The sequence below is a fragment of the Tachysurus vachellii genome, chromosome 9 (assembly GCF_030014155.1).
Source record: "Tachysurus vachellii isolate PV-2020 chromosome 9, HZAU_Pvac_v1, whole genome shotgun sequence".
In the NCBI taxonomy this organism is placed as follows: domain Eukaryota; kingdom Metazoa; phylum Chordata; class Actinopteri; order Siluriformes; family Bagridae; genus Tachysurus; species Tachysurus vachellii.
Genome location: NC_083468.1, coordinates 24,214,164 through 24,237,281, shown reverse-complemented (window position 1 = coordinate 24,237,281; position 23,118 = coordinate 24,214,164). Strand labels below are relative to the sequence as shown.

General features: G+C 39.5%; 2 protein-coding genes across 3 annotated transcripts in view; one reads left to right on the top strand and one right to left on the bottom strand.

Moving 5' to 3' along the window:
- Positions 1-209: 209 nt before the first annotated feature.
- Positions 210-15,885, bottom strand: ulk3 (unc-51 like kinase 3). Of its 2 annotated transcripts, XM_060878332.1 has the most exons (18): positions 15,868-15,885; positions 15,014-15,131; positions 14,328-14,456; positions 12,780-12,920; positions 12,342-12,462; positions 12,068-12,163; positions 11,112-11,255; positions 10,142-10,224; positions 9,629-9,784; positions 8,429-8,534; positions 7,954-7,994; positions 6,354-6,456; positions 6,067-6,131; positions 5,904-5,982; positions 3,390-3,430; positions 2,072-2,119; positions 1,310-1,373; positions 210-997 (listed from the first exon to the last, which is right to left on the bottom strand). In XM_060878332.1, exons 3-18 carry the CDS (start codon positions 14,424-14,426, stop codon positions 981-983), a joined length of 1,404 nt encoding a protein of 467 aa, XP_060734315.1. In that variant the 5' UTR covers positions 14,427-14,456; positions 15,014-15,131; positions 15,868-15,885; the 3' UTR covers positions 210-980. The 2 variants fall into 2 exon arrangements, with proteins under 2 accessions (XP_060734315.1, XP_060734316.1); XM_060878333.1 differs by lacking the exon at positions 11,112-11,255.
- tars3 (threonyl-tRNA synthetase 3) overlaps positions 15,850-23,118 on the top strand; it is a 15,860-nt gene continuing 8,591 nt past the window's right edge. Inside the window, exons 1-9 of the mRNA XM_060878329.1 lie at positions 15,850-16,260; positions 16,528-16,620; positions 17,004-17,191; positions 18,302-18,425; positions 18,903-19,027; positions 20,172-20,289; positions 20,728-20,792; positions 20,874-20,952; positions 21,078-21,224. Of these exons, the coding sequence (XP_060734312.1) occupies positions 15,931-16,260; positions 16,528-16,620; positions 17,004-17,191; positions 18,302-18,425; positions 18,903-19,027; positions 20,172-20,289; positions 20,728-20,792; positions 20,874-20,952; positions 21,078-21,224 (1,269 nt within the window). The 5' untranslated portion in view covers positions 15,850-15,930. The remainder of the gene's footprint in view (positions 16,261-16,527; positions 16,621-17,003; positions 17,192-18,301; positions 18,426-18,902; positions 19,028-20,171; positions 20,290-20,727; positions 20,793-20,873; positions 20,953-21,077; positions 21,225-23,118) is intronic.

Here is a 23,118-nt window from a genome sequence, read left to right as displayed (position 1 = left end):
TCAATCTAGATAGTGGTCTAATAAACAGGTTTTTATTGACATGGTGCATTAGTGAAACTGACCATCTGATCATCAGAAGGAGATTCATTGACTAGGAGAGTGAATGTGTGTTAGAGGGTTTTTATAAAAAAGAATTTAATAGTCCAATTCAGCCAGTTTTCACCCACCCACACACACACACACACTCACACAAAACCACTTGAACAGCATTTGCACAAAGATTAATTTATTTCCTCTGTAATCAAGCACTCAATAAATGATTACAGCAAAAAAATATTATAAAACCACCTCAACAAAATCATTTTTTACATCTTCATTATAACATTCCAGTGCTTTAAGCGATCTTTCAACAGTTTCAGGGTTTCATTTCAGTTTTACACCAATCTAAAGTGCTAACCGGCAGCGTATGAGGAGGGCAGAGAAAACACTAAGGAACCCGACGTGTGGCGGTGCAAAGTAAATTTCAGAGCAGAAGAAACAGGGAGGAAACCACATGGTTTCAGAGCCACGTTCACCACCATACAGCGCACTCATTATGTGGATGAGCTGCGGTGAACCCCACTGCACTGCAGGGAGAGGAGGGCTGTGTGTGTGTGTGTTTGTTAAAGCAAAGTGATACAGCGTGAATGTTGGAGTACTATAATGATTCGTTTACTTCTAAACAGTAGAGATGCAGATTTGTGGTGTTTTTTTTTTCAGTTTTCAGTATATCTACGATGCCGTATATTACAAACAAGAGGAAAAAATCACATACAGTAGAGTAATGTGGAAATAATCCGTATACATATCACTCCAACCAACTACTTTCACGTCTACACAGTAACGAACAAGCAGCTTGGGTTTGGAGTCGCACGGTTTCGAGGGTGATTCAGTCTGTCAGTCTCGGAGGGATTCGATCGGATTGCCTCGGATCTGGACGGCAACATCATGGCCCTGATCTGGTCGTGTGAGGTGTAAAATGAGTCTGAATGTTCCCATGGCTATTGCAGGCAACATGCTGTGTGACACAAAACACCAGAGAATTATGGGTGTCCATTACGTTGGCCAAAACATTTTTATGCATGTAACACTTTACTACACCACAGTTTTGCTAAATGCTAAAAAAAAAAAAAAAAAAAAAAAATATTTAACACAAACATTTCCCATTTTTTGAAAGGAGTCTCCAGTGCCAGTGCCAGTGCCAGTGCACTGTAACAGCCAGAGGTAAAGCTGTTTATTAAAAAAACATATGTGTATCCTTTGGCACTTCTTAGTGTGCATATAAGCAGGACACTGACGTTGTATAGACTCTTAAATGTAATGCACTTACACGTTCGCACAGATTCAGCAACCGGATCTTTATCCAGCGAGACATCTGTCTGGGTTTCTTGGATCTACATACAGGCACATACACAAACAAACATACCAGTGATTTAACCCCTTAATCACTTGTCTTATTGTTTAGTTAGTAAAGTTAAAGCACGTTATTCTAGGGTGTAGATTTGACAGTGAGGAGTGCAAGACTGATCACATGAATGATGAACGAAAGCATGAATTTGGAGCTTTGTGTTTTATTACAGGGGGGCACGGTGGCTTAGTGGTTAGCACGTTCGCCTCACACCTCCAGGGTTGGAGGTTTGATTCCCGCCTCCACCTTGTGTGTGTGGAGTTTGCATGTTCTCCCCGTGCCTCGGGGGTTTCCTCCGGGTACTCCGGTTTCCTCCCCCGGTCCAAAGACATGCATGGTAGGTTGATTGGCATCTCTGGAAAATTGTCCGGAGTGTGTGAGTGTGTGAGTGAATGAGAGTGTGTGTGTGTGTGTGCCCTGCGATGGGTTGGCACTCCGTCCAGGGTGTATCCTGCCTTGATGCCCGATGACGCCTGAGATAGGCACAGGCTCCCCGTGACCCGAGGTAGTTCGGATAAGCGGTAGAAGATGAATGAATGAATGAATGTTTTATTACAGAAACATCATAAAACAGTAAGACATGAAAAAAGACATGAAATAAACTAAATTTGATTCTCTATATGAATTTTAAACAATTTTAAACTATTGTAGACCAAACAAGACTTTCTGAAACCGTAACTTTACCTTGATCTGTTTTTTTAGGTATTCAGCTCTACTCATCAAACTCTTGATCTGTCAGATAAAACAGGACGCAAATAAACAGTTTCATTAATAAAATGATGCCATTTAGACAACACATCATCATAGATAGATAGATAGATAGATAGATAGATAGATAGATAGATAGATAGATAGATAGATAGATACTTTATTAATCCTGGAAGAAATTCAAGGTTTTTTTTTTTTAAAGGTTACTGTGAAAGATCTTACAGTTACTGAAGTTGATTATTTTTCTATGCTATGTCTTTTTTACCTCTTTTACCACAGCAGTGTTAGTTTTATAATGTTACATTCAGTGAAATAAACATTGTTGTCTCTTTTAGTTATTTACAGCTTCAGACTTCAAAAAAAAAAGAAAAAAAAAGAAAAGAAAAAAAAAAAAAAAAAAAAAAAAAAAAAAAACCCCCACCACGTTGTGAGAAGCTGGGGATTTGTAAGGATATTTAGTATACTGTACTTTTTGGTGTATATAGTGGCCTGCTGTTTTTGGTTAACGTGGTCACATCTGAATTTATTTAAAGGTCTCGTAAAACTTCAGATGGGAACACAGTAAAAGCCACACTTTCTTTCATCATCTGTCTTTCGCTTTTCTCCTCCGTACGGTGCTTCTGTGTTAAACAGATACATGTTTGTGTTGTATTTTGCACTCTCTAAACCTAGACACAATCAAACGAATGAAACTTTGTTGCCTCATGGCTCCAGTCCCATAACAAATAAAGAGAAGGTAATAACTAGTGCGGTTTCTACAAAAGAAAGGTGGAATTATAACATTTAATCACATGCTAATATTCTGTGTCAGAGTTGCACGGCGTCTCTGACTCACGCTGACGTGTCCTGAGGTGCTTCGATGCTTCATATACTGTACTGACCCACAAGCTGGAGATTTTAACAGGAACTCCCATAAGAGTGCATGTTTCTGCAAATCAGCCAATCTAAATGGTCTTGTGTAAAAACAAGGCGTTTCAGCCCATAATCTACGGCTCAATGGATGTTTTTTAGCTTGTTTTTTTTTCACACGCTCTGTGTAAACCCAAACGACTCAAACCAACAACTATGTCGATGTCAATCTCACCGAGATCACATTTATCCCTCATTCGGAAGTTATATCGTCAACATCAGACACTCTCATTATCGTCAACATCAGACATCTCTCTGCATGACCTTATGTACTGTGCCAGACAGCTGCATGAACATGCATGTGTTCAGGTGTTCCTATTAAAATGACAACTGAGTGCATTAATGTCGTCTGGTTGACAGATCGGTACACAGCATTGCAACTCACCTCGTTATGGAGCAGCTCCCTCCTGCGGCCTTGAGGCTCGGCTGCATGTACAGGAATTAGAGAGAGTGAGCAGGATGAATCTTCACTTCTTTCACAATGAATCGTTTGATGAGTCAATTGAGTCACTCAAACATGATTATTTATATTATTAAATATTCAAAATTTGTGTCGCATGAAGTATGGAACGTTAAATTAGTCTTAAACGTCTAATCTCAGTAAAATACAACTTATTGCTTCTTTACTTTTCTCTTGATTGTTAACAAGGTTTGTGACCCATCGTGGTCTTATTTAAAAGCCACAGCACTAACTGATCCCAACTCGTTACAGCCAACATTTTTGCTCGGATTGTTCCGTTTTGCGTATGCTGTGATTCTGTGGGTTTGGGTGGTCTCAGGGTGCTGTGCAGCTCATTTTGTGCTCTGGGCCGTTGGCTCCAGCTCAGTGTACACTCAGAGATAACAGTTTTCATTTGTTTCCAGTATTTAATAACAGTGTGAGTGGAAGAGAGTGGAGCTGAATGGGATCCAGATGGCAGAGCAACGGTACCACACACGCTGCCCTGGCACCGGCACGGCCTGGCTCCCTCCATACCACTCTCACACACATCTGCTTTCCTTTCTTAACTTTCTAACTCTCTCTCTTCCTTTTTTCCACATTCCCTTTCTGAATCTTTCTATTTAACCTCAAATCAGTGTCCTGCATCTGTCTCTGCTCTCAGTCTATTCCTGCTCCTTGTCTCGCTCTCTCTGCATCTCTTTTTTATTCTCTGGTTTCTGTTTTTATCTCTTTCCTCCTCCTTCTTCTTCTCCTTCTGTCGTTACTTTTAGGACCAACTCCAGCATGAGGTCATCAGGGAGAGTTGAACACTATAATAACAGCCTGCACAGGAAATTAATCAATCTTCCTGACAATGCATTCATTCAAAGCTTAGAGTGGAGGGTTACATGACTCGCTCAGGGGTAATTGACCAATCTCAAGCTCCTTTTTATGGTTTCGGGTGTCTAGTCACAGCTTAGCAAACAACGGTAGCCATCGTCTGTCGAACAGGAGGTGTTATAAAGACCAATTTAAAAGCTTCATATATAGTCAAACAGATACAGCTGACCTAAACCGACACTCTGACAGAGTAAAGGGTTTTGTCAAAGAAAGAGTGAGCTTTGGATCGGTCTGTGTGATTGTGCTGATAATCAGCTGAACACCATACCCCTTACCCCTTACCCTGTACCCCTTACCCTTTACCCATACCCCTTAACCTGTGCCCTTTACCCATATTCCTTACCCTGTATCCCTTACCCATTTCCCTTACCCTGTTCCCCTTACCCATTACCCTTATCCCTTACCCATACCCCTCACCCCATACCCTATACCCCTTACCCATTCCCCTTATCCCTTACCCATACCCTGTACCCCATACCCATTCCACTTTCCATTCCCTTTACCCATACCCCTTGCCTCTTACCCATACCCCTTACCCCTTGCCCATACCCCTTACCCATACCCCGTACCCATACCCCTTGCCTCTTACCCATATACCTTACCCTTACCCCTTGCCCATACCCCTTGCTGCTTACCCATACCCCTTACCCATACCCCGTACCAATACCCCTTGCCTCTTACCCATATACCTTACCCTTACCCCTTGCCCATACCCCTTGCTGCTTACCCATACCCCTTACCACATACCCCATACCCCTTACCACATACCCCTTGCCCATACCCCATAACCCTTACGCATACCTCAACGTAACCAAAGTCACCCCTGTCAGCTATAAGGTGGTTAGTTGCTAATAGAAATGAAATAAAAGGCTTATTAACCCGAACCTTGCTAAATTTACAAGCTAAGCTAGCTTATCTACTGTTATACCGATTGTTCAGCTAAATCTAATGTTTCATTCGACTCTTAACCTTATTACAGTTAATAACGTCTTAGCTACAGGATCTGTGGGAAATTTACTAAGCAAGAAAGAACCGAGAAATGGAGAAATCTCGTTACCATTTTTCTGTCTGTCTCTGTGACTTTGTTTGCGTGTTCAGAAGCAGTGACATTCACTAGAGGGCATGTCAGAGCCAGGACTCTCCTGTCCGTTTGGATTACAAGCTAGGAACTGTAAAATGTTTAGTGATTTCATGCACAGCAATGTTAAACAGACTGATGAGCTTTGTTTATATTTACAGCGTTCCGATGTCGTCACGACTGTTGTCAGTTAGCATGAGTAAAGGATATGCAGAGATTTTGTACCGTCTAAAGAAATGAATTACAGCAGATATACAGGCGCTGAATCTTATGTAACCTTATGTAAATGTTTATGAAGTGGTAAGTAATTTAAATAGATCCTGTCAGCTTCTACTGGAAATAATTCTGATCTCCAAAATAACACGGTAATAGTTCGTGGTAGCCGATTGCCTCTGGTCTCTGTTTTACAAATAGCAACAGTATCCATGAGTGGACGGGGCTTAGGATCAGTCAGTTCTCTGTAGATCGTCAGTGTAAGTTACAGAAAGTGAGCTTCTTACCAGCCAGAGCCAGCAGCAGCTCTCCCAAACTCTGCTGATATATATCCAGCGTTTCGTAGTCCTCTACCCCGCTCGCCTCCTGTACGATACAGCGAGTTAGTACCCATAATGCACCACAACAGATTTTACGATAGGATTTACAATGACCAAACCCAGTGTCAACCTTCGCTACAGCAGCGGCAGCTAAATCCAGAGCAGCAAGTAAGCGTGGATGATCCCGGGCCATTTCTGACACACAGAGTAAAGACAATTAGAAAGTAAATTAAACGTCAAGGATAAAGAGATTTTCTGTTCATTCTGAAGGAGTTGCCATAACAGCGGAGAATCGCTGCTCATATTTTCCACATCAGATTCAATTCAGTTCAGAAACCGTTCAGTGATTCCAGACTTTTGTGTTTATTGGGAATTCAGTGTGTGTGCTTTTTGCTGGAGAGATGAAATATTATTTACCTCTTAATATGTCCCGGGCTGACTGAGTGTTCTCAAAGCTGATTTGGTTGTCTGAGGCCACCAGTGCTTTGAGTTCTTCAGCTCGAGACACATACTGGTTGACCTGTAAAAGTTTTCAAATGATCCTTTTATTATGCTTGGAACAGCAACCTGATAAATTTGGAGGCATGAAAAGAAAAACGCATAGTAAGATTTATCCCTGTTTTCGTGCCAATTTAAACACCTGCCAATTCCCATGCACCAATCAGCTCTCCCGTGTCATACGACAGCTCCGGCATCAACGACAGGGAAGATGAAGACTAACACGTGCTTAATCCAAGCACACACAAAGCAGCGTAACACATTCTGATGAAAGCATAACTGCCCTCTTCTGGTGACTTGCCGTCACCTCCTACCCACTCTTGGACTACAGTGATACCTCGAGATAAGAGTTTAATTCGTTCCGTGACTTTGCTCGTATTTCAAATTGCTCGTATCTCAAAGCAATTTTCCCCATTTAAATGAATTGAAATCCCATTAATCCGTTCCAGCTCGCAAAATTCCACTCCAGTTGTTTTGTTTATGTGTTCTGAATATGAAAAATGACAAATATTGTATAAAAACATACAGTAATAAAAGAGAATGTTAAAAAAAATAAACTGGTTTTACTTTACGGAAGATGCACACGGAGGTTGAGGGAGGAGTAAACAGGCGGAGGAGTAAACAGGCGGAGGAGTAAACAGGCGGAGGAGTAAACAGGCGGAGGAGTTAGGAGGAATTACACTTTCACTTTCGTTCACTTACTCACTACTGTACACTCTTAATGCTACTTTACACTTAAATGGAACTTAACTAAACTTCACTAAAATTAATGAACTTAACTGAAATTCTCTTAACTTTACTGAACTTAATTGCTACAATTTCTGTTTTCTTTACATTAATTTTGCTTAATTTTCTTCATCGCTTTTCTCTTCACTTGTTTTTGCCTTTTTTGTCACTCTTTCCTCACTAACATCTGCCGGTTATTTTAATAAAAACCTGTCCGGTCGCCATATCAGATGTGGTGCAGTCGCACAAGTTAAATTTTTTAACTGATCCAACGCTCAAAAAGGACCCGAAAATGACGGATCAGCAGATGGTCGGCACCTCACGCAGCGCCTTTGCGACTCTCCAAAGAAAATGAATGACTTCCGGTTTATCGGCCGTCGTTTGTCGTGTGCATTGTGAAGGCGGCTTTAACCGAGTGAGACGTGGGAAGCTGAGGCGGGGAAACAGAGCACACGTGGTTGTTGGGGATCTTTGTTCGGCGGCGGCAGCTCGGATGCTCGTATCTCAACAATTTGCTCGTATCTCAAGACAAAAATTTGGTCGAATCACAGCTCGTATCTCAAAAAATTCGGATGTCAGAGAACTCTTATCTCGAGGCATCACTGTACTTCCAGCCACAGACTGAAATTTTCCAAAGGAATTTTTCTTTCTTTACGTTTGTTTTTCACTCAAATGTGGAAAAAATAACAGTACTAAGCGCAGTCTCAGGAGTAACACTGCTGTCAAAACACAGCCTTTAGCATTGGTTATACTGAGCATGGCTAATGGACCTCATACATCATGGTTTACTCACCTTTTGTCTCAGGACCTCTTTCCTCTGTCGGTCTGTTTCATCTGAGAAAACATTGGAGGGAAAAAAAAATTGAACCTCAATCAAGCAAGCAGAAGAAAAATCCCACATTAAAAAGGCAAACAAAGTGTGTGCACGCTCAAAGGAATTTCCTAGTGATGTTAATCAATCCATCATGTTTAGAAAGCTAATTTTGGCATTTTTAAAATTCAACAGATTTACAAACCTGCTGCAAACGGTGACACTTTTTTGGCACAGTGTTTTCTTATAAAGCAAATATGATCCAAGCCATTAGTACACTCAGGTGTTTTATTTAATTGTTAAAATAATTGAAATTCTCACTAAATTTATTAGAAATAGTGTCGCAAAATACACAGTAAAGTCAGGTGAGTGAAAGTTTTCATAGTTCTTTGTCATCACAATTATAATTAGTGTGTGTGCGTGTGTGTGTGTGTGTGTGTGTGTGTGTGTGTTTTACAGTGAATAGCAGGCACAAAGTGCTCCAGTGCACTGCAGTAGAGTGACAAAGCAGCAGCCTTCTCCCCCTCCTGATCCTTCTGCACCGCCCGCAGGACCAGTTCCTTCTGAGAGACACACAGAAGAAGAGAAAACTAACGGTGTGTTTAACACGCTGGCAACACTCACGTCCAACAAGCGCTCACGCACACTTGTATGGATTTAATTACAGGACTTGTATTTACACTGAGCTGTAAATGCATAAACAAACAAGGAAAACACAGTTCGTAAAAACGCCATGAACCTCAGCCAGAGTTTGTCAAGGTTCTCTGATCGGAGGAGCCGCTGTTTCAAACAAACCCGTGAGATCGTGTAAATGACTTACAGCAGACAAGAAGGACTGGTAGATGAGGAGATGCTTTAAACACACACACACACACACACTGCACTTGTACACCATCCATATACAAGAGACTACACACATGCACGCACACACGCATGCACACACGTGCACACACACACATAGACACACACACGCAAACACACTTTATTTAAGACATTAACACGCACATGACCGATATCCTAACACACACACACACACACACACTAGCTATGAAAATGATTTCATCTGCTCAAATGCTACTTTTTGGATTTTAGTTATAATTCTTTTATTTTTCTGAGAAGTAAAATACAAACACACAAGTAGTCCAGTTAAAAAAAAAAATAAACAAAGACGCAACCTGAAATCGATTCTTTTCCTATCACTTCAAAAGCGTCTTATGCCTTTTATACCACAGCAACTTGCCACTGCTACTTACAGAAGAATAACATACTTTTAACCCATTTATAGTTTTATCCAAAATAAAAGTCCCTGTTATCACTTTTTGGTTAAAGCATCATGACGTCTTCCCCATATCAGAGAATGTTAAGAAGACAGGCTTCATCTCTGAATGATTTTTTATATTTTATATATATATATATATATATTTTTTTTTTTTTTAACTAAACACAATGTGAATATGAGGTCACTGGGGATTTAACCTAACTGTGATAACTTTTGTTTACATTGTAGAATCCTGACTATAGAGTTATGAATTTGCCAAGTCATGGTTTTCATTTGTTTAGAATTAAACCATTTAAATGATTGTATGACGTTTTCTGAGTAATATTCCGATTAAAAAATCTTTTAATTGAAAGCAATGCCACACACTCACACACTCACCGCCTTGTCTAGACTCTCAGCGCTGGCCATGTGCTCCAGGTCCACAAATGGGTGCAGAAAGAACTCATCGAATGAGATGCGCGAGTCTGGATCTCTCTCCAGCAGCCTGAGTAACAGATCTCGACAGTCTCGGGATACTCTGGCACCGGCTGGCAGCTGCACAACACACACACACACACACATACAGTGAGAGAGAAAGAGATCGAGATTTGACTAGATATCAATCTCTCATTTTTTAAGTTATTAAAAAAAACAAATCTGCATCGTCTAAGCGATGCACGCTACGATAAAACTGCACATTGAACCATTTGGAAATAGAATCCATTGTGTCCAACATCTGTTCTGCTTCACTACAGAGCTTAATGCTTCAATATACTGAACTTCAACTACTAAACAGGCTCCATGACTCTCTCTGGGTTGAATTAAGGCGATCACGGCACATCGGTAGACCTCACAGATGATGTTTAATTCTTCTCATGCTCTGTATACAGCACTGAAGATCTTTAATCTCACCTCGATGGGTTTATCGCTGCGGATTTTCTCCTCTAGTTCGGCGTAGGAGCGAGATGCAAACGGTGCTCGGCCGAATAACGCCTCTGAAGTAGAATACACACACACACACACACAAACGCACACAGGTTAACGAGTAAGACATCTAGCCAATTTCCACATTTATTCTATTTCCCCATATTCTCAGATACCGAACACTTACAAATAGTATAGTAGACTTCATTACTCATGGTTGTACCTCAGCGCTGGTCAGTTCTCAATTCTGATTGGTCAGATTGAATGGATTCATGTTCTATAACAGCAGCTCTGACAGTAGGCTACTGGTGGTGGACGATCCAAATAAACATATTTCAAAAACACGTGTAAACATTTCACGTTACAGACTTGGGATTTCTCAGTAAATTGTTTTGTCTCAAGAGAACAATTAAAAAAAAAAAAAAAAGAGAGGAAGTCAATGACTATTTAGAGCTGTAATAATGCAACAGATTACAGGACCGAACTTGTTTCATGGATGCTTCACAAGGTTAAATGTAACTATAAACGGATAAAAAGTAGAAACAGAATTATGTTCGTGTCAGATTGTAGTGTTATAATTTCAGAATACGATGTTATAAACTATCAGCACTACAATTACTACCCTGTTGTTGTTTTTACACAATTTCCAACAGAAGCTTTTATTCCGAAGGAATTATATTTAAAAGGTGAAACTTTTCTTTAAAACAGCATACAAAAAAACCCCTGAAACCCTTTCCATGTAAAAGTCATTCAGTCCTTCAGCAGAAACGTTTTCTAGATTTTTTCTGCTCTGCATGGTTGCTCTTTAGCAGCTCGACTTAATCAGATCGGTCTGTATGGTTGATTGTGCTTTCTGTTGATACTTCCCGTAATTCCAGTATAATTACATGAAAGTTTGCCGCAGTTTTGTTATCCAGATCAAAAAAACTCTCTCTCTCTCTCTCTCTCTCTCTCTCACCATAGAGTATGACCCCAACGGACCAGAGGTCGACTCTGGCGTCATACTGCCGCCGGCACACGATCTCTGGAGCCATGTAGAGAGGAGAACCTCTCAGAGAGCTCTGTTCATCCCATGGAGACATGTACTGAGCAAAGCCAAAATCTGCACGCACACACACACACACACACACACACACACACACACAGAGATGAGTGCGGAAGATAACAAGACAGTGAAAGAGAAAGTGATGAGCAAGGACAAGCTTCGGTCACGGTTGTTGCTTTGAGATTTGCTGATTAAGTCTCTGATAAACGTTCATGTCTTATTAGACCATCTAGTAGACTATAGCCCGAGGCTATGAGTGGTGCTCGGCTAACGTGGTGCCAGGCGGATCAGTAGTTATATGGGATTAGTAGCACATGATTCAGGTCACATGACTTCCAGAAAGTTATCTGCGTTTGGATGAATCTCAAATGGCTGGCAAACGTCTTCTGAACACACACAGGGTGGCTTGGTGCAGTAAAGTTATATATACTAAGATGATCTTCTAAATAAATACAGAAACAAAACACCAGTGTAACGTGTTGAAGCCATTCAGGACAGTCTGGATTATATACACTCGCAGCATTGCATACATAATGGAGAAGGGGCGGGGCTACCATTTACATTTATGGCATTTGGCCGACGTTGCTACATTTGAGCTGAATCTAGTCTTCTAACATTCAGACGTTTAAACTATATTTTAAAGAAGTAAGACATTAGTAAATTAAATAATCCTACTTAACTTAAACCAGAGAAACTATTGCTAGGATAAATACATTACTGAAGATCTATCTATCTATCTATCTATCTATCTATCTATCTATCTATCTATCTATCTATCCTTAAAATAGAAAATAAATAGAAATGGTTTCTCAGGAGTAAATGACCGGATATTCACTTCATGTTTGCGGTCTCTTTTCCTTCCTGTGTACCTGCTAGTTTCAGTACGTTGCCACTCAGCAGGATGTTCTGGGGCTTCAGGTCCAGATGAGAGATGTTCCTCTCATGGAGGAACTTCAGCGCACAGGCTGGAAATGCAATTTGAAAACACACACAAAAAGAAACACAGATCTATGTTAACCATCAGCTCTCTCTACAGTGAGTTCTTGACCAGAACAACAGCACCATCTGCTGGTCCAACCCTCTGAAAGCCTCTGAGCTTTAATCAAATAACACTCCTGAGTGCTAGTGTACAGAGATCTTCACCTATCTGCTGCAGGAAGAGATGTGCCACTCGTTCGGGGAGGATCCGCCGGCTCCGGATAAAGCGTGACAGATCTCCTCCGGAGCACCACTCCAAAATGAGGTAGATATTCTCACTGTCCCACTGCAGCACAAACACACACATAGCTTCCCATTTACTACTAATCACACATCAGTGTGCTTGAGTAATGAGCTCTAAACAGCTCCATTATTTCCAGCGTTTAAGCCGTTCTGTTATCAGCCCACTGCGCTGAGCTCATACCGAAATAACTTCATTAATTCATTACGCAGCTTCCGTGTCACGTTTGCTCCATTCCTTGTAGCCGTGATTGACAGCTGAGTGAACAGGAGCAGTAATGTGGCTTGTGTCACTTTGAATAACAATCTTTGTAATTTACAATCTTGAATCACAATCACCAGAAATGTTCGGTTCTTCTCTACCTGGAAGTCTTTAAGCTGTACGATGTGAGGATGGCGCACGGTTTTCAAGATCTCGATCTCCGTCAACAGGTTCTCCATCGACGACTTGTTCAGGCTCTTCTTGCTGACCACCTTCACGGCCACGGCTTCCCTGCTATCGGTCTAAAGAAAAAAGAAACAAACAAACTCAACTGGTTTCAGACCAGCGTGTGGATAATAGTAGTGTAACCAGAGGACATGTTAGATGATGCTGGACTTCACAAAGTCTCTCTGAAAGATCTCTGTATCTACTTTAGGGTTTTTGAAGCCTGCTCCTGTAATTCTCTTTTTATGAGCCGATGCTATAACGCTGATGTTTAAGCTTCATCAAATTCTGACTGAATGTCACAAAAGATAGCGTTTTCTTTCTAACCATTAATGACTATAATTAAGAAAATTCATAGTGATTACCGATATGTTTTGCACTAGTGTTTCATATATACACTGATATCAGAGATCTCTGTATATTCATCTTTAACGCAGTTTATTTTTATTCTTGTCTTTTGTTAAAGATAATAAAAAAAAGCAAGCCGTGTGAAAACTCACTCCTTTCTGATCTAAAATCTCTAGCCGTGTACCTAGTCTCAGGTCTGATGAGCTTCCTTCAGCTAAACAATACAATATTCTCTAACAGATGATCTGCTACCGAAGCTGAGATAATTCATGTTTATAAAAACTAGACAAATATTGTCCTGTTTGTTGAAACACTACAACATACTAACCTCAGGACTTCAGTTCATAAACTGGTGTAAAGCTGCATTATAATCATTTACATTTACATTTACAGCATTTGGCAGACGCCCTTATCCAAAGCGATGTACAAACGTGCTTACTGTAAGTCTCTATCACTGGATACATTAACTCTGGTTCACTAGGTTACATTGTTCAAAGTTTTTTTTTTTTTTTTTTTTATAAACATATATTCAACAAACAGGGAAGGAAGCGATAGTTGAAGTGTTACACGGAGATGTAGGTCTTCAACCGTCGTTTGAAAATGGTATGGTAAGAATCAAGATCCTGAGGAGTGAAATGAACCTGAAGGAGCAGCACTGAAGGAATTCAAATAGCAAATGTGGAGTGAGGAACAAGCAGTTCTGGTTCGTTCTCAGGCCACTGAGCCAGTGAGAAGCTTTAAAACAAGATGCACAAAAGACAAGTAGGAGAGAAAGAGCAAAAGGTAAATGCACCCCAGAAGGCTGGCTCAGAGGAATCAATACAGGCAGTGATGCTGCTTGGGGATGAATTCATTTTTGTTGTGATTTTGCTGTGCACACTCACAGGAAAGGAGATGGATGAGTCAGGAAGGTATTTTCTTTCACTGCCTCAGTACACAATGCTGTATGAGTCTACTGTTGTTCTCTTAGTGTACATGTAACGAACTCCGTTACATAGAGAATATAATTATTATGACCTGAAAGCAGTTTTTTCTGGCTGTCAACGTGAACACTAATCCCTAAGTGAGATTAGTGCAATGGACGATGTGGAATGTAATGTAATATGTAATCTGTACATATCAGCTGTCCTTCTCACCTTCCGGTAGGCTTTATAAACTGTGGCGTAAGTTCCACTGCCGAGTTTCTCAGTGAGCAGAAAGTCCGCGAGCCTCGGTGGGGCAAAGCTCGAGGCCATGTTACTCCTGCTCGTGACATCAAACACTTCCTAGATAGATAGATAGATAGATAGATTGATAGATTGATAGAGATAGAAATGTAAACATATGTACAAGCATGTAATAATATATGTATATATATATATATTATATAGTAGACTAGACTACATTTATATATATATATATATATATATGAATGTGAAATATTAGGCAGACTGTACAGTAAATTATATAGATACACATAAATAAAATAGTGCAGATGTATGTAAGGAACAATATGTGTAGAGAATGATGAGTATAAACAATACAGTGTGTAATATCTACAGAAACAGTTAATAACATGTCTTTATAACAGACTTATTTGTCAACACACAGATGAAATGTCTCAGCTGATTTCAGGACAGTTCACCAGGTGCTATGAGAAACTGGGTGTAATTTTTTCCTCCAGTAAAGTGAAACTGTACATTTATTTATTTCCCCTTGAAGTTCATCTCACATGTAAAGACCACTTTATATACCGATGACCCTTTAAATCAGGATTTCAGAAACCTACACGTTTGTTTCCGTTGGAGAAGAAGCATAAACATAAACATAACGTTCTTCTTACCTTTTAGCTAATTAGCCTAGCCGAGTGACTCCTGTGCAGTGTTTTGTTTCCCTGCATGTTTGCTGTCAGTTAAAAATGACGTCAAAGGCAAGCAGAGAAAAACACCCCATACTGCCACCTAGAGGTGAGAAAAGGGATTGTACTGTCAGAAAAAAGATCAGTTTAACAAGTATCATTTATTATTATTATTATTATTATTATTATTATCATTATCATTATTATTATTATTATTATTATTATTAATAGCAATACTACTACTAATAATAATAATAATAAATAATTAATAATAATATTAATAACAACAACAACAATAATAATAATAATAATAATAATAATAGTTATTATATAGCAAGTCGGAACATTTTCTGCATGTTTGTTGTGCATGTGCTTTTGTTATTATTAGTAGTTAATAGTTAAAAATGTCCACAGGAGGCTGCCGTAGAAACGGTGTGACTATCAAATATTACACGAATTTAGATTTGTAAAATCCAAGCCATAATATTATACATATTTATGTATGGATTTTGTTTTGTTGGTTAAAAAAAAAAAGAAAAAAGCGGAGACTTTTATTTTGTCGTTTTGTAGTCCTTTTTGCGAAATATTTCCGGTAGAAGTAAAAGTAGTCGTCAAATCGTGCGTGTGATTTAAAAAATAATTAAAAGGATACACAGCGCAGATAATGTGTTTAATTAGAAATAGTACTTTTATAAAACATCGAGAAGTGTGTCTTTAACCTTATTAAAATAAATGAGGTTAAATGTACTTCCGGTAAGATCGTGACGTAACGTGTATTTTACGCTGAACCACCTGATATGAACGCTAGATGTCGCTGTTGCACTGTGTGATTTTACTACCAGTCATTAAACGGCCGTCTGGTGAAAGTAGCCTCGCGCTGTCAGTCACACGGGGTTTTAAACATGGCGGAGCGCGTGGCCGCACGTTTGTCCGCACAGGAACGGCAGATCGAGGCGCTTAGTGAAGAGATCAGCCGCCTCCGTGACGGACTCTGTGGCGGCTGCTTTAGCGCCGAGATCACCAGCGGCTCCGAGCTCGAGGACCTGCGCAGTGAGAACGAGAAGCTCCGGTACCGGCTCGTGCACCTACAGCGCGCGTTCCAGGCCGAACTAGAGCTCGAGACACCGGGCCAGGCCGGCTCGTGCACAGGCCGCGAGAACAAGAGCAACTGTTTGCATGAGAAACATGAGACAAGCCTGAGAGAAAAGCCCAAAGTAAAAGTCCCCCAGAAGGTTGTATTATTATTATTATTATTATTATTATTATTATTATTATTATTAATTATTAATTATTAATTATTATTATTATTATTATTATTAATCACTTATTATTATTACTACTACTACTATTATTAGTATTATTATTGTTACTATAATTATTATTGTTATTATTACTATTATTATTATTATTATTATTATTATTATTATAACTGTGTCACTCTTATAATAATAATAATAATAATAATAATAATAATAATAATATATTTTTGCACACACCAGCCTACTGACTTGCCAAAGCCCTCAGAGGTTCAGAACACAACAGAGAAGAGCAAGAAGAAGGAGAAACCTAAAGGACATGGAGGACTAGTGGAGGTATTTAATCAAAATAAAATTTTTTATTCTCTGCTGATCATTTGTCATCAATATATCTGACCAAAAGCTAGAATACACATGGTGCACTGTCAGGATCCTATTGCACTGATGTTGCATCATTAACAGCAGACTGAGTGTAGAGTGACCATATTTATAGTGACCTGCAACCAGATTTGTCTGTCTGAAGCTTAACTGTGTCTATTATGACACGCTGAGATACCAGGCATGTGTCCTGGATCAGAGTAAACTATACACGGTAGAATTGTTGTATTGTTCAGGAGCTGTAGTACAGGTTGAATGAAATAAATTCACCATGGATTTCTGGTAGTATTTAACTTGGTGTGTCTTTTTATTTTTTTTATTTTTTTGTGTGTGTGGAGCAGCTGAACCCATGTCCCAGCTACATATCGAAGCGCTTGGAGCTCTATGTAAGACTGAAGAATGAGAGTGATGCCAATCTGGCCAAGCAGGCAGCTAACAGCAAGCCCATCTACGTCCAACTGCCTGATGGGCAAAAAGTGGAGGCTCGATCCTGGGTCACTACTCCTTACCAACTGGCCTGCGGTATCAGGTGGGCTGCTGGGATGAATGTATCCGCTCAGGCCTGTGCATTGACTCTGGGTATAATTAATGTTGGAGGCAGTTTTTGGAAAATATCGTTAGTGTAGAAATCAGTTTGGTTTTACATGATGAACGAGGCACATACTGTCCATATCTATATACCACACACCACATCAAACCATTTTATTATTATTATTATTATTATTATTATTGTGAGATTTATCTGGTTGACCGTAACTCAATTTTGTATGGATATACAGACAGATTTAGACTAAGAAGAGTGACACTTCAAGATCTTTTGCGTTTATGTATAATCTTCCCTCTAAGAGTAAATCATGAGATGACAAAATATCTTTAAAGAGAAATCATAATTTGAAGGATAAGATTTGGAAGATTTACAAAGCGCTGGTTTTATCCAAGAGAAATAACCATTTAGATATGAATATGTTCAAGAGAACAGTAAATGTTCTGAATACAGACCCTAGATCTAGTCAGGGCTCAGTGCAGGTTTCTTCCAGGGCTCAGAGCAGGACACTCGGTTTCTTCCATGTCTTTATGGAGCTCTTGCTTTGTGCACAGGAGCGTTGTCACATTTTCTCCAGGTGAGGGTGCTGTCTTACAACATTTACAGCTTTAGGACTACTCAAAGAACAGTGGCTCATAAAACACTGTGCTGACATCTTATCTGGGTTCTTTTTTTTTCTGTTGTATTTGCACCTGCGTAACTATCTATTAATAGCTGAAGAACATATTTTTAATCCACTGTGGAAGTTAAATAATCTGATGTGAACACACCCTGATGTCTTGTCTCCAGCTCGAGATCCAGTCACAAATAAGAACCATACTTTATCACCTGGAGATGTTTCGGCTGCTTGGTTTCTACTCCCATGCTTCCTTATGTAGTCTGCACCTTAAATTAGTTTAATAAACATCACCTTCCATACGACACACACAAAGGGTTGTAAAGCACAGAGATGGTCTTACCTAAAGCTTCCTTCAGGAGTTCCTGGTTAGATCATGAGTGCAGTTTAGCTCTGAGATGCTGTTGATTCTGTTTGAACGCTTCCTGCTTGAATTGTGTTTCAGTGCTGAATGTTGTGGTGGTTTTCTGCTCATGCAGTCAGGGTCTGGCCGATAACTGTGTGATCGCGCGGGTGGACGATGAGCTGTGGGATTTAGATCGTCCGCTGGAGAAAGACTGCTCTCTGGAACTGCTGCGCTTTGACAATGAAGATGCCCAGGCTGTGAGTATCTGACCTTCGATTTTCTTTTCTTGTTTCTAGCCTCATATGATCTGATCAGAATGATAACACGTAGGCTGATAAGGTGTGGTTTGATAACAGTCTTATAGATGGTTTATTGTTTGTTTGCTCAGAACATTTCCTGCCTAAAAGCTGAAAGCTTTTGGGCCCTTAAATTTCCATTGACTGGATTCTGCATCACTTCCAAGACATTTAGGTGGTGATTTAAGTGTCTGCTTCAATGTAAAATGGAAGTCTGTACTATCAGAACAAACACTAGGTGACCTTGTTTGTACCTGTTTTGTGATCAGTGTGAACAAAAACATTTCAAAAATGTTTCACAAAGCTTTTATAATTTTTTGCAAAGAAATCAAAGTGGCAAGTTGCTTGTAAAATCGCCAGCACATGATTCTTCTCCAGTAATTTAGAAACTTTTTTTTTGTGATGTGCTGCTTAATGTCTCGGTCTCTGTGCCCTCAGGTATACTGGCACTCCAGTGCCCACATCCTTGGAGAAGCCATGGAGCGCTTTTATGGAGGCTGTCTGTGTTACGGGCCTCCGATCGAGAACGGCTTCTACTACGACATGTTCCTGGACGGCCAGAAGTGAGTGTGTAGGATCTATTCACTCGTGATCGACTGATTCATTTTCTATAACAGCAGCTATGACGGTCTTTGCAGCTACTAGAGACGACTATGATATGAAAGGAACCAATCGCGTCTGGGCATTCTGTTATAGGAAATGAATCACTTTACTTTGTTGCCAATTTATTAGGTACGCCTCACACTTTCACAAATTATATGCAAGAAAAAAAACATTTGACTAAACGTGTTTGTCGAGTTTCTATACAGTAGATGTGTTTTGTTTCTGTATTCAGTGACGTTATTGTGTTCTTCCTACTTCACGTTTTTGTTTTATTTTTCAAGGCTTCACTATTCACTATAAGGATATCACTTTCAGGCTTTCTTTAGCATGAAATAGGAAAACTCTAGTGAGGAGAGTGTGTGTGTGTGTGTGTGTGTGTGTGTGTGTGTGTGGGGGGGGGGGGGTTGGGTACAGCTTGTAGCTCTGAAGAGTCAAACAATCATGTAAGAGACGAGAATCGTGTAAGAAGACAGATGGCCTACAAACCAGTTTCAAATTTTAATGTGTATATATAATATGTATGTGTGTGTGTATATATATTATGTATGTATGTATGTATGTGTATATATAATATGTATGTATGTATTTAATATATAAACTAAAATATATACCAACAAAAAAAAATGCAAAATAAGATTTTTTTTTATTTTTTTTTTTTAGAGGAATCAAGTCACAGCAACACTTGATGATGAAAAACTGAAATAAATCTATCCTTTTTTTCACTCCTATTTGCATTAAACACAGCATAATAATAATAATAATAATAATAATAATAATAATGTTTCATTTGACTTATTTGCATACAAGCAGGAGACCAGACTGTTATTTATTATTGACTTATAGGAGATAAACCAACACAAGCGTAAATAATTATTGGCATAAACACAGCACACGACCTGGATTTATTTATTTATTTATTTATTTATTTTAATCTGATGAAACATTACATGCAGTAGATGTACCTATTAAACTGGCAACTGTGTAGTTTCATATAGAAAAATTCATCTCATTTTGGTAGATATTTTGTGCTCGTTCTTAATCCGCGTACTGTACTGTATATAACGCTAATTTGGTGGTTAGATTATTCCTTTTTGTCTCTGTTAGAGGAGTGTCGAGCACCGAGTTCGGAGATCTGGAGTCACTCTGTAAGGCCATCGTGAAAGACAAGCAGCCGTTCGAGAGGCTGGAGATTAGCAAGGAAACACTGCTGGAGATGTTCAAGGTAAAATCCTTCCCAGATGCACGAACGAAAATAGAGAGCGTGTGTGGTCGTATTACATAAAAATAATTAGCTTCTCATCAAAATTAATTCTAAACATAAAAATGAAAAATAAAATAATATGGTGTTGATTTAAAGGTATTTTAAATTAAGGGCGTTACTATTAATTATACACACTAGGGATGTGGAAGCCTAGTGGTTAAGGTGTTGGGCTACCAATCGGAAGGTTGTGAGTTTGATTCCTACGTCCACCAAGCTGCCACTGCTGGGCCCCTGAGCAAGGCCCTTAACCCTCAATTGCTCAGTTGTATTAAAAAAAAAAAAAGAAAAAGAAATGTAAGTCGCTCTGGATAAGAGCGTCTGCTAAATGCTGTAAATGTATTGTGTATAATATAATCTTTGTATTTGGAGATTTATCTTTGTCTTGCTTTTCTTACACAGTACAATAAGTTTAAATGTCGCATCCTGAATGAAAAAGTGACCACGCCTACCACTACAGTGTACAGGTAAATGAAAACAAAACCAGATTCTTTTGGGATGTTGTGCGTTCTGGTTCTGATTGGTTCTGAATTGTTGTGTATTCATAGATGTGGCCCTCTGATTGACCTGTGCCGAGGACCGCACGTGCGCCATACGGGAAAGATCAAAGCCATGAAGATCTACAAGGTGCGTGTCAGGTTGTCCAGAGAGTCTGTAAAATAACAAAGTGCCTCAAATAAGCATTAATATAGTATTAAAAATATGATCGCATGTATAAAGATACCCAAGTTTCACAGATCTCTGCCATCTAGAACTCCTCTACGTACTGGGAAGGCCGCTCGGACATGGAGACGCTGCAGAGAATTTATGGGATTTCTTTCCCCGACGCTAAGATGCTGAAGGAGTGGGAGCGCTTTCAGGAAGAGGCCAAGAACCGAGATCACCGGAAAATCGGAAAGGTGAGGCGGGAATGTCCTGATCTTATTTTCGAGCTTGTGTTAATAGTACTCTGTATACCGAAGAAAGATAATGCGTTCACTAATATAATATAATTTAATATAATATAATATAATGAGATGATTAGATCATTGTGCTCTAACAGCAGCTCGGGCGGTTGTTCCTCGTGCAACGTGACTCAAAATCAGCAGCAGCTCGCTCGTAGCAGACGATCACATAATGAAAGAAGCGTTATTTAAGAAAAGCATAAAAGGCATGTAGGTTTTTTTTTTCCTTCATTGCTTGTCAGTGTGCGAAGTGGTGTGAATTCTGTCAACGCTTCAGGATGACGAGGGATTTTCACTTCGATACCTTCGACAAGTAGCATTTATTGATTTCAGAGCCGATCGGCCCTATACGCTCACTACGCAAGTTGCGTAGGGCCCCGCAAATTACGCAAGGCCCCGCCTCCCCCTGCCTCATTTTACAGCACGTGTTAATGTTTACTGTGTAGATGACAATATGAAGCGGAGCTATCCATCTGGCCATGAAAAGAGAAAAAAGAAACAAAATGAGAGTGAAATGTGAGAACAACAATCAGGTAAACTTGTGTTGTCTTTAAGAGTCAGCAAGAGTAAATAACAGTAAAGTTAAGTTGATGTGATTCTGTCTCTAGTCTCTATCTGACTAGCTAAATTAGCTGTGCAGTGCTGCCAAGTGCATCTCTTGGCCTGTCTGTCTGTCACACAACAATTTATTGCGTGAACATTCGCGTGAATAAACGCCCAAGGGCAACGGTGTTTATAAACGGCAGCTCGATAACCGCGCCGCGCGTGAACATGCGTTCATATGCGCGTGCAATATCGTGCACTTAATGACACGCGCGCTTTCCAGCAGCAACATCTGTGTGGGGACCAGTACAAAAAGTAGCGTGATAGCGCTCCTAAATGACAATGTTTATAGTCTCTCAATCAAGGTTACAACAATGTTAATGCAATATGGAAACCAATGGATTTACATTGGAGTGGGCATAATGCCAGGTCAATATGAATGTACATCCCTCAGTAAATAATAACCATCAGGGATCAAGTATTGCTCTCATGCATACTATAAAACACAGTGATACGGTCTGGCAAGCCATTTTAGCTTTTATACACAGTGTGGCAAATGGTTTACATGGCTAACGGGTCAGGAGAGCCCCTTAGCAGGATTTTGCTTAGGGCCCCCGGGAGGTCAGGATCAGCTCTGATTGATTTATTTGAAGAGTAAGAAAAAAACATAACTTTAAATTAATTTAAAAAAGCATAATCGGATGTAATAAGCTTATTGAATAATATTTTTATATATTTATAATCACGTTTTACAAAATTAAATGTAACTCTAAATGGATAAAAAAAAAACACGATTCAACGTTCCACAATATTAAGCGTATCTCTAAACAGATAATAACAAATCATAATGATAAATCATTAATATGTTTAGAATGATTGACAGATTGCGGTGGTGCTGTGTGAGGAATCAAACACTTTGGGACTTGCTCTTATTGGAAAGTAATCCGTTTCTGCATTGCAACAGAAACACTGCACAACATATTTCCCTGCTGGATATTTTCCTCCAACTCTACGCTCCCAAGCGGCTTTTTTCTTACTTATTTGTCACTATAATGATCTAGAATTGTCTTGGTTTGTATGTAGAGCTTTTCATCACTGTATCATGGGAATATTCAGAGGAAATGAGTTCAGGCTCTGGCCTGATTCCAATCCACTCTGGTGGTTTTTTTATTTGTTTATTTTTCAGTTTAATGATCTTCGTAGATCTACTATGGAAGAACTCTTAGTTTTAAATCGGACGTCTGTGTGTAAAACGATTAGGTGTGGTTTTTATTTTTCATGCCAACCCACCAGAGCAGCGGAAAGT

Excerpts from the sequence above, each read along its gene's own strand:
- ulk3 (XM_060878332.1), bottom strand. The coding sequence starts at position 14,426 with ATGGCCTCGAGCTTTGCCCCACCGAGGCTCGCGGACTTTCTGCTCACT. Across the intron at positions 12,463-12,779 it reads TACAGCTTAAAGACTTCCAG|TGGGACAGTGAGAATATCTA; the intron begins GTAGAGAAGAAC and ends TTTGTGCTGCAG. Across the intron at positions 5,983-6,066 it reads CTGCCGCTGCTGTAGCGAAG|GAGGCGAGCGGGGTAGAGGA; the intron begins GTTGACACTGGG and ends TGTATCGTACAG.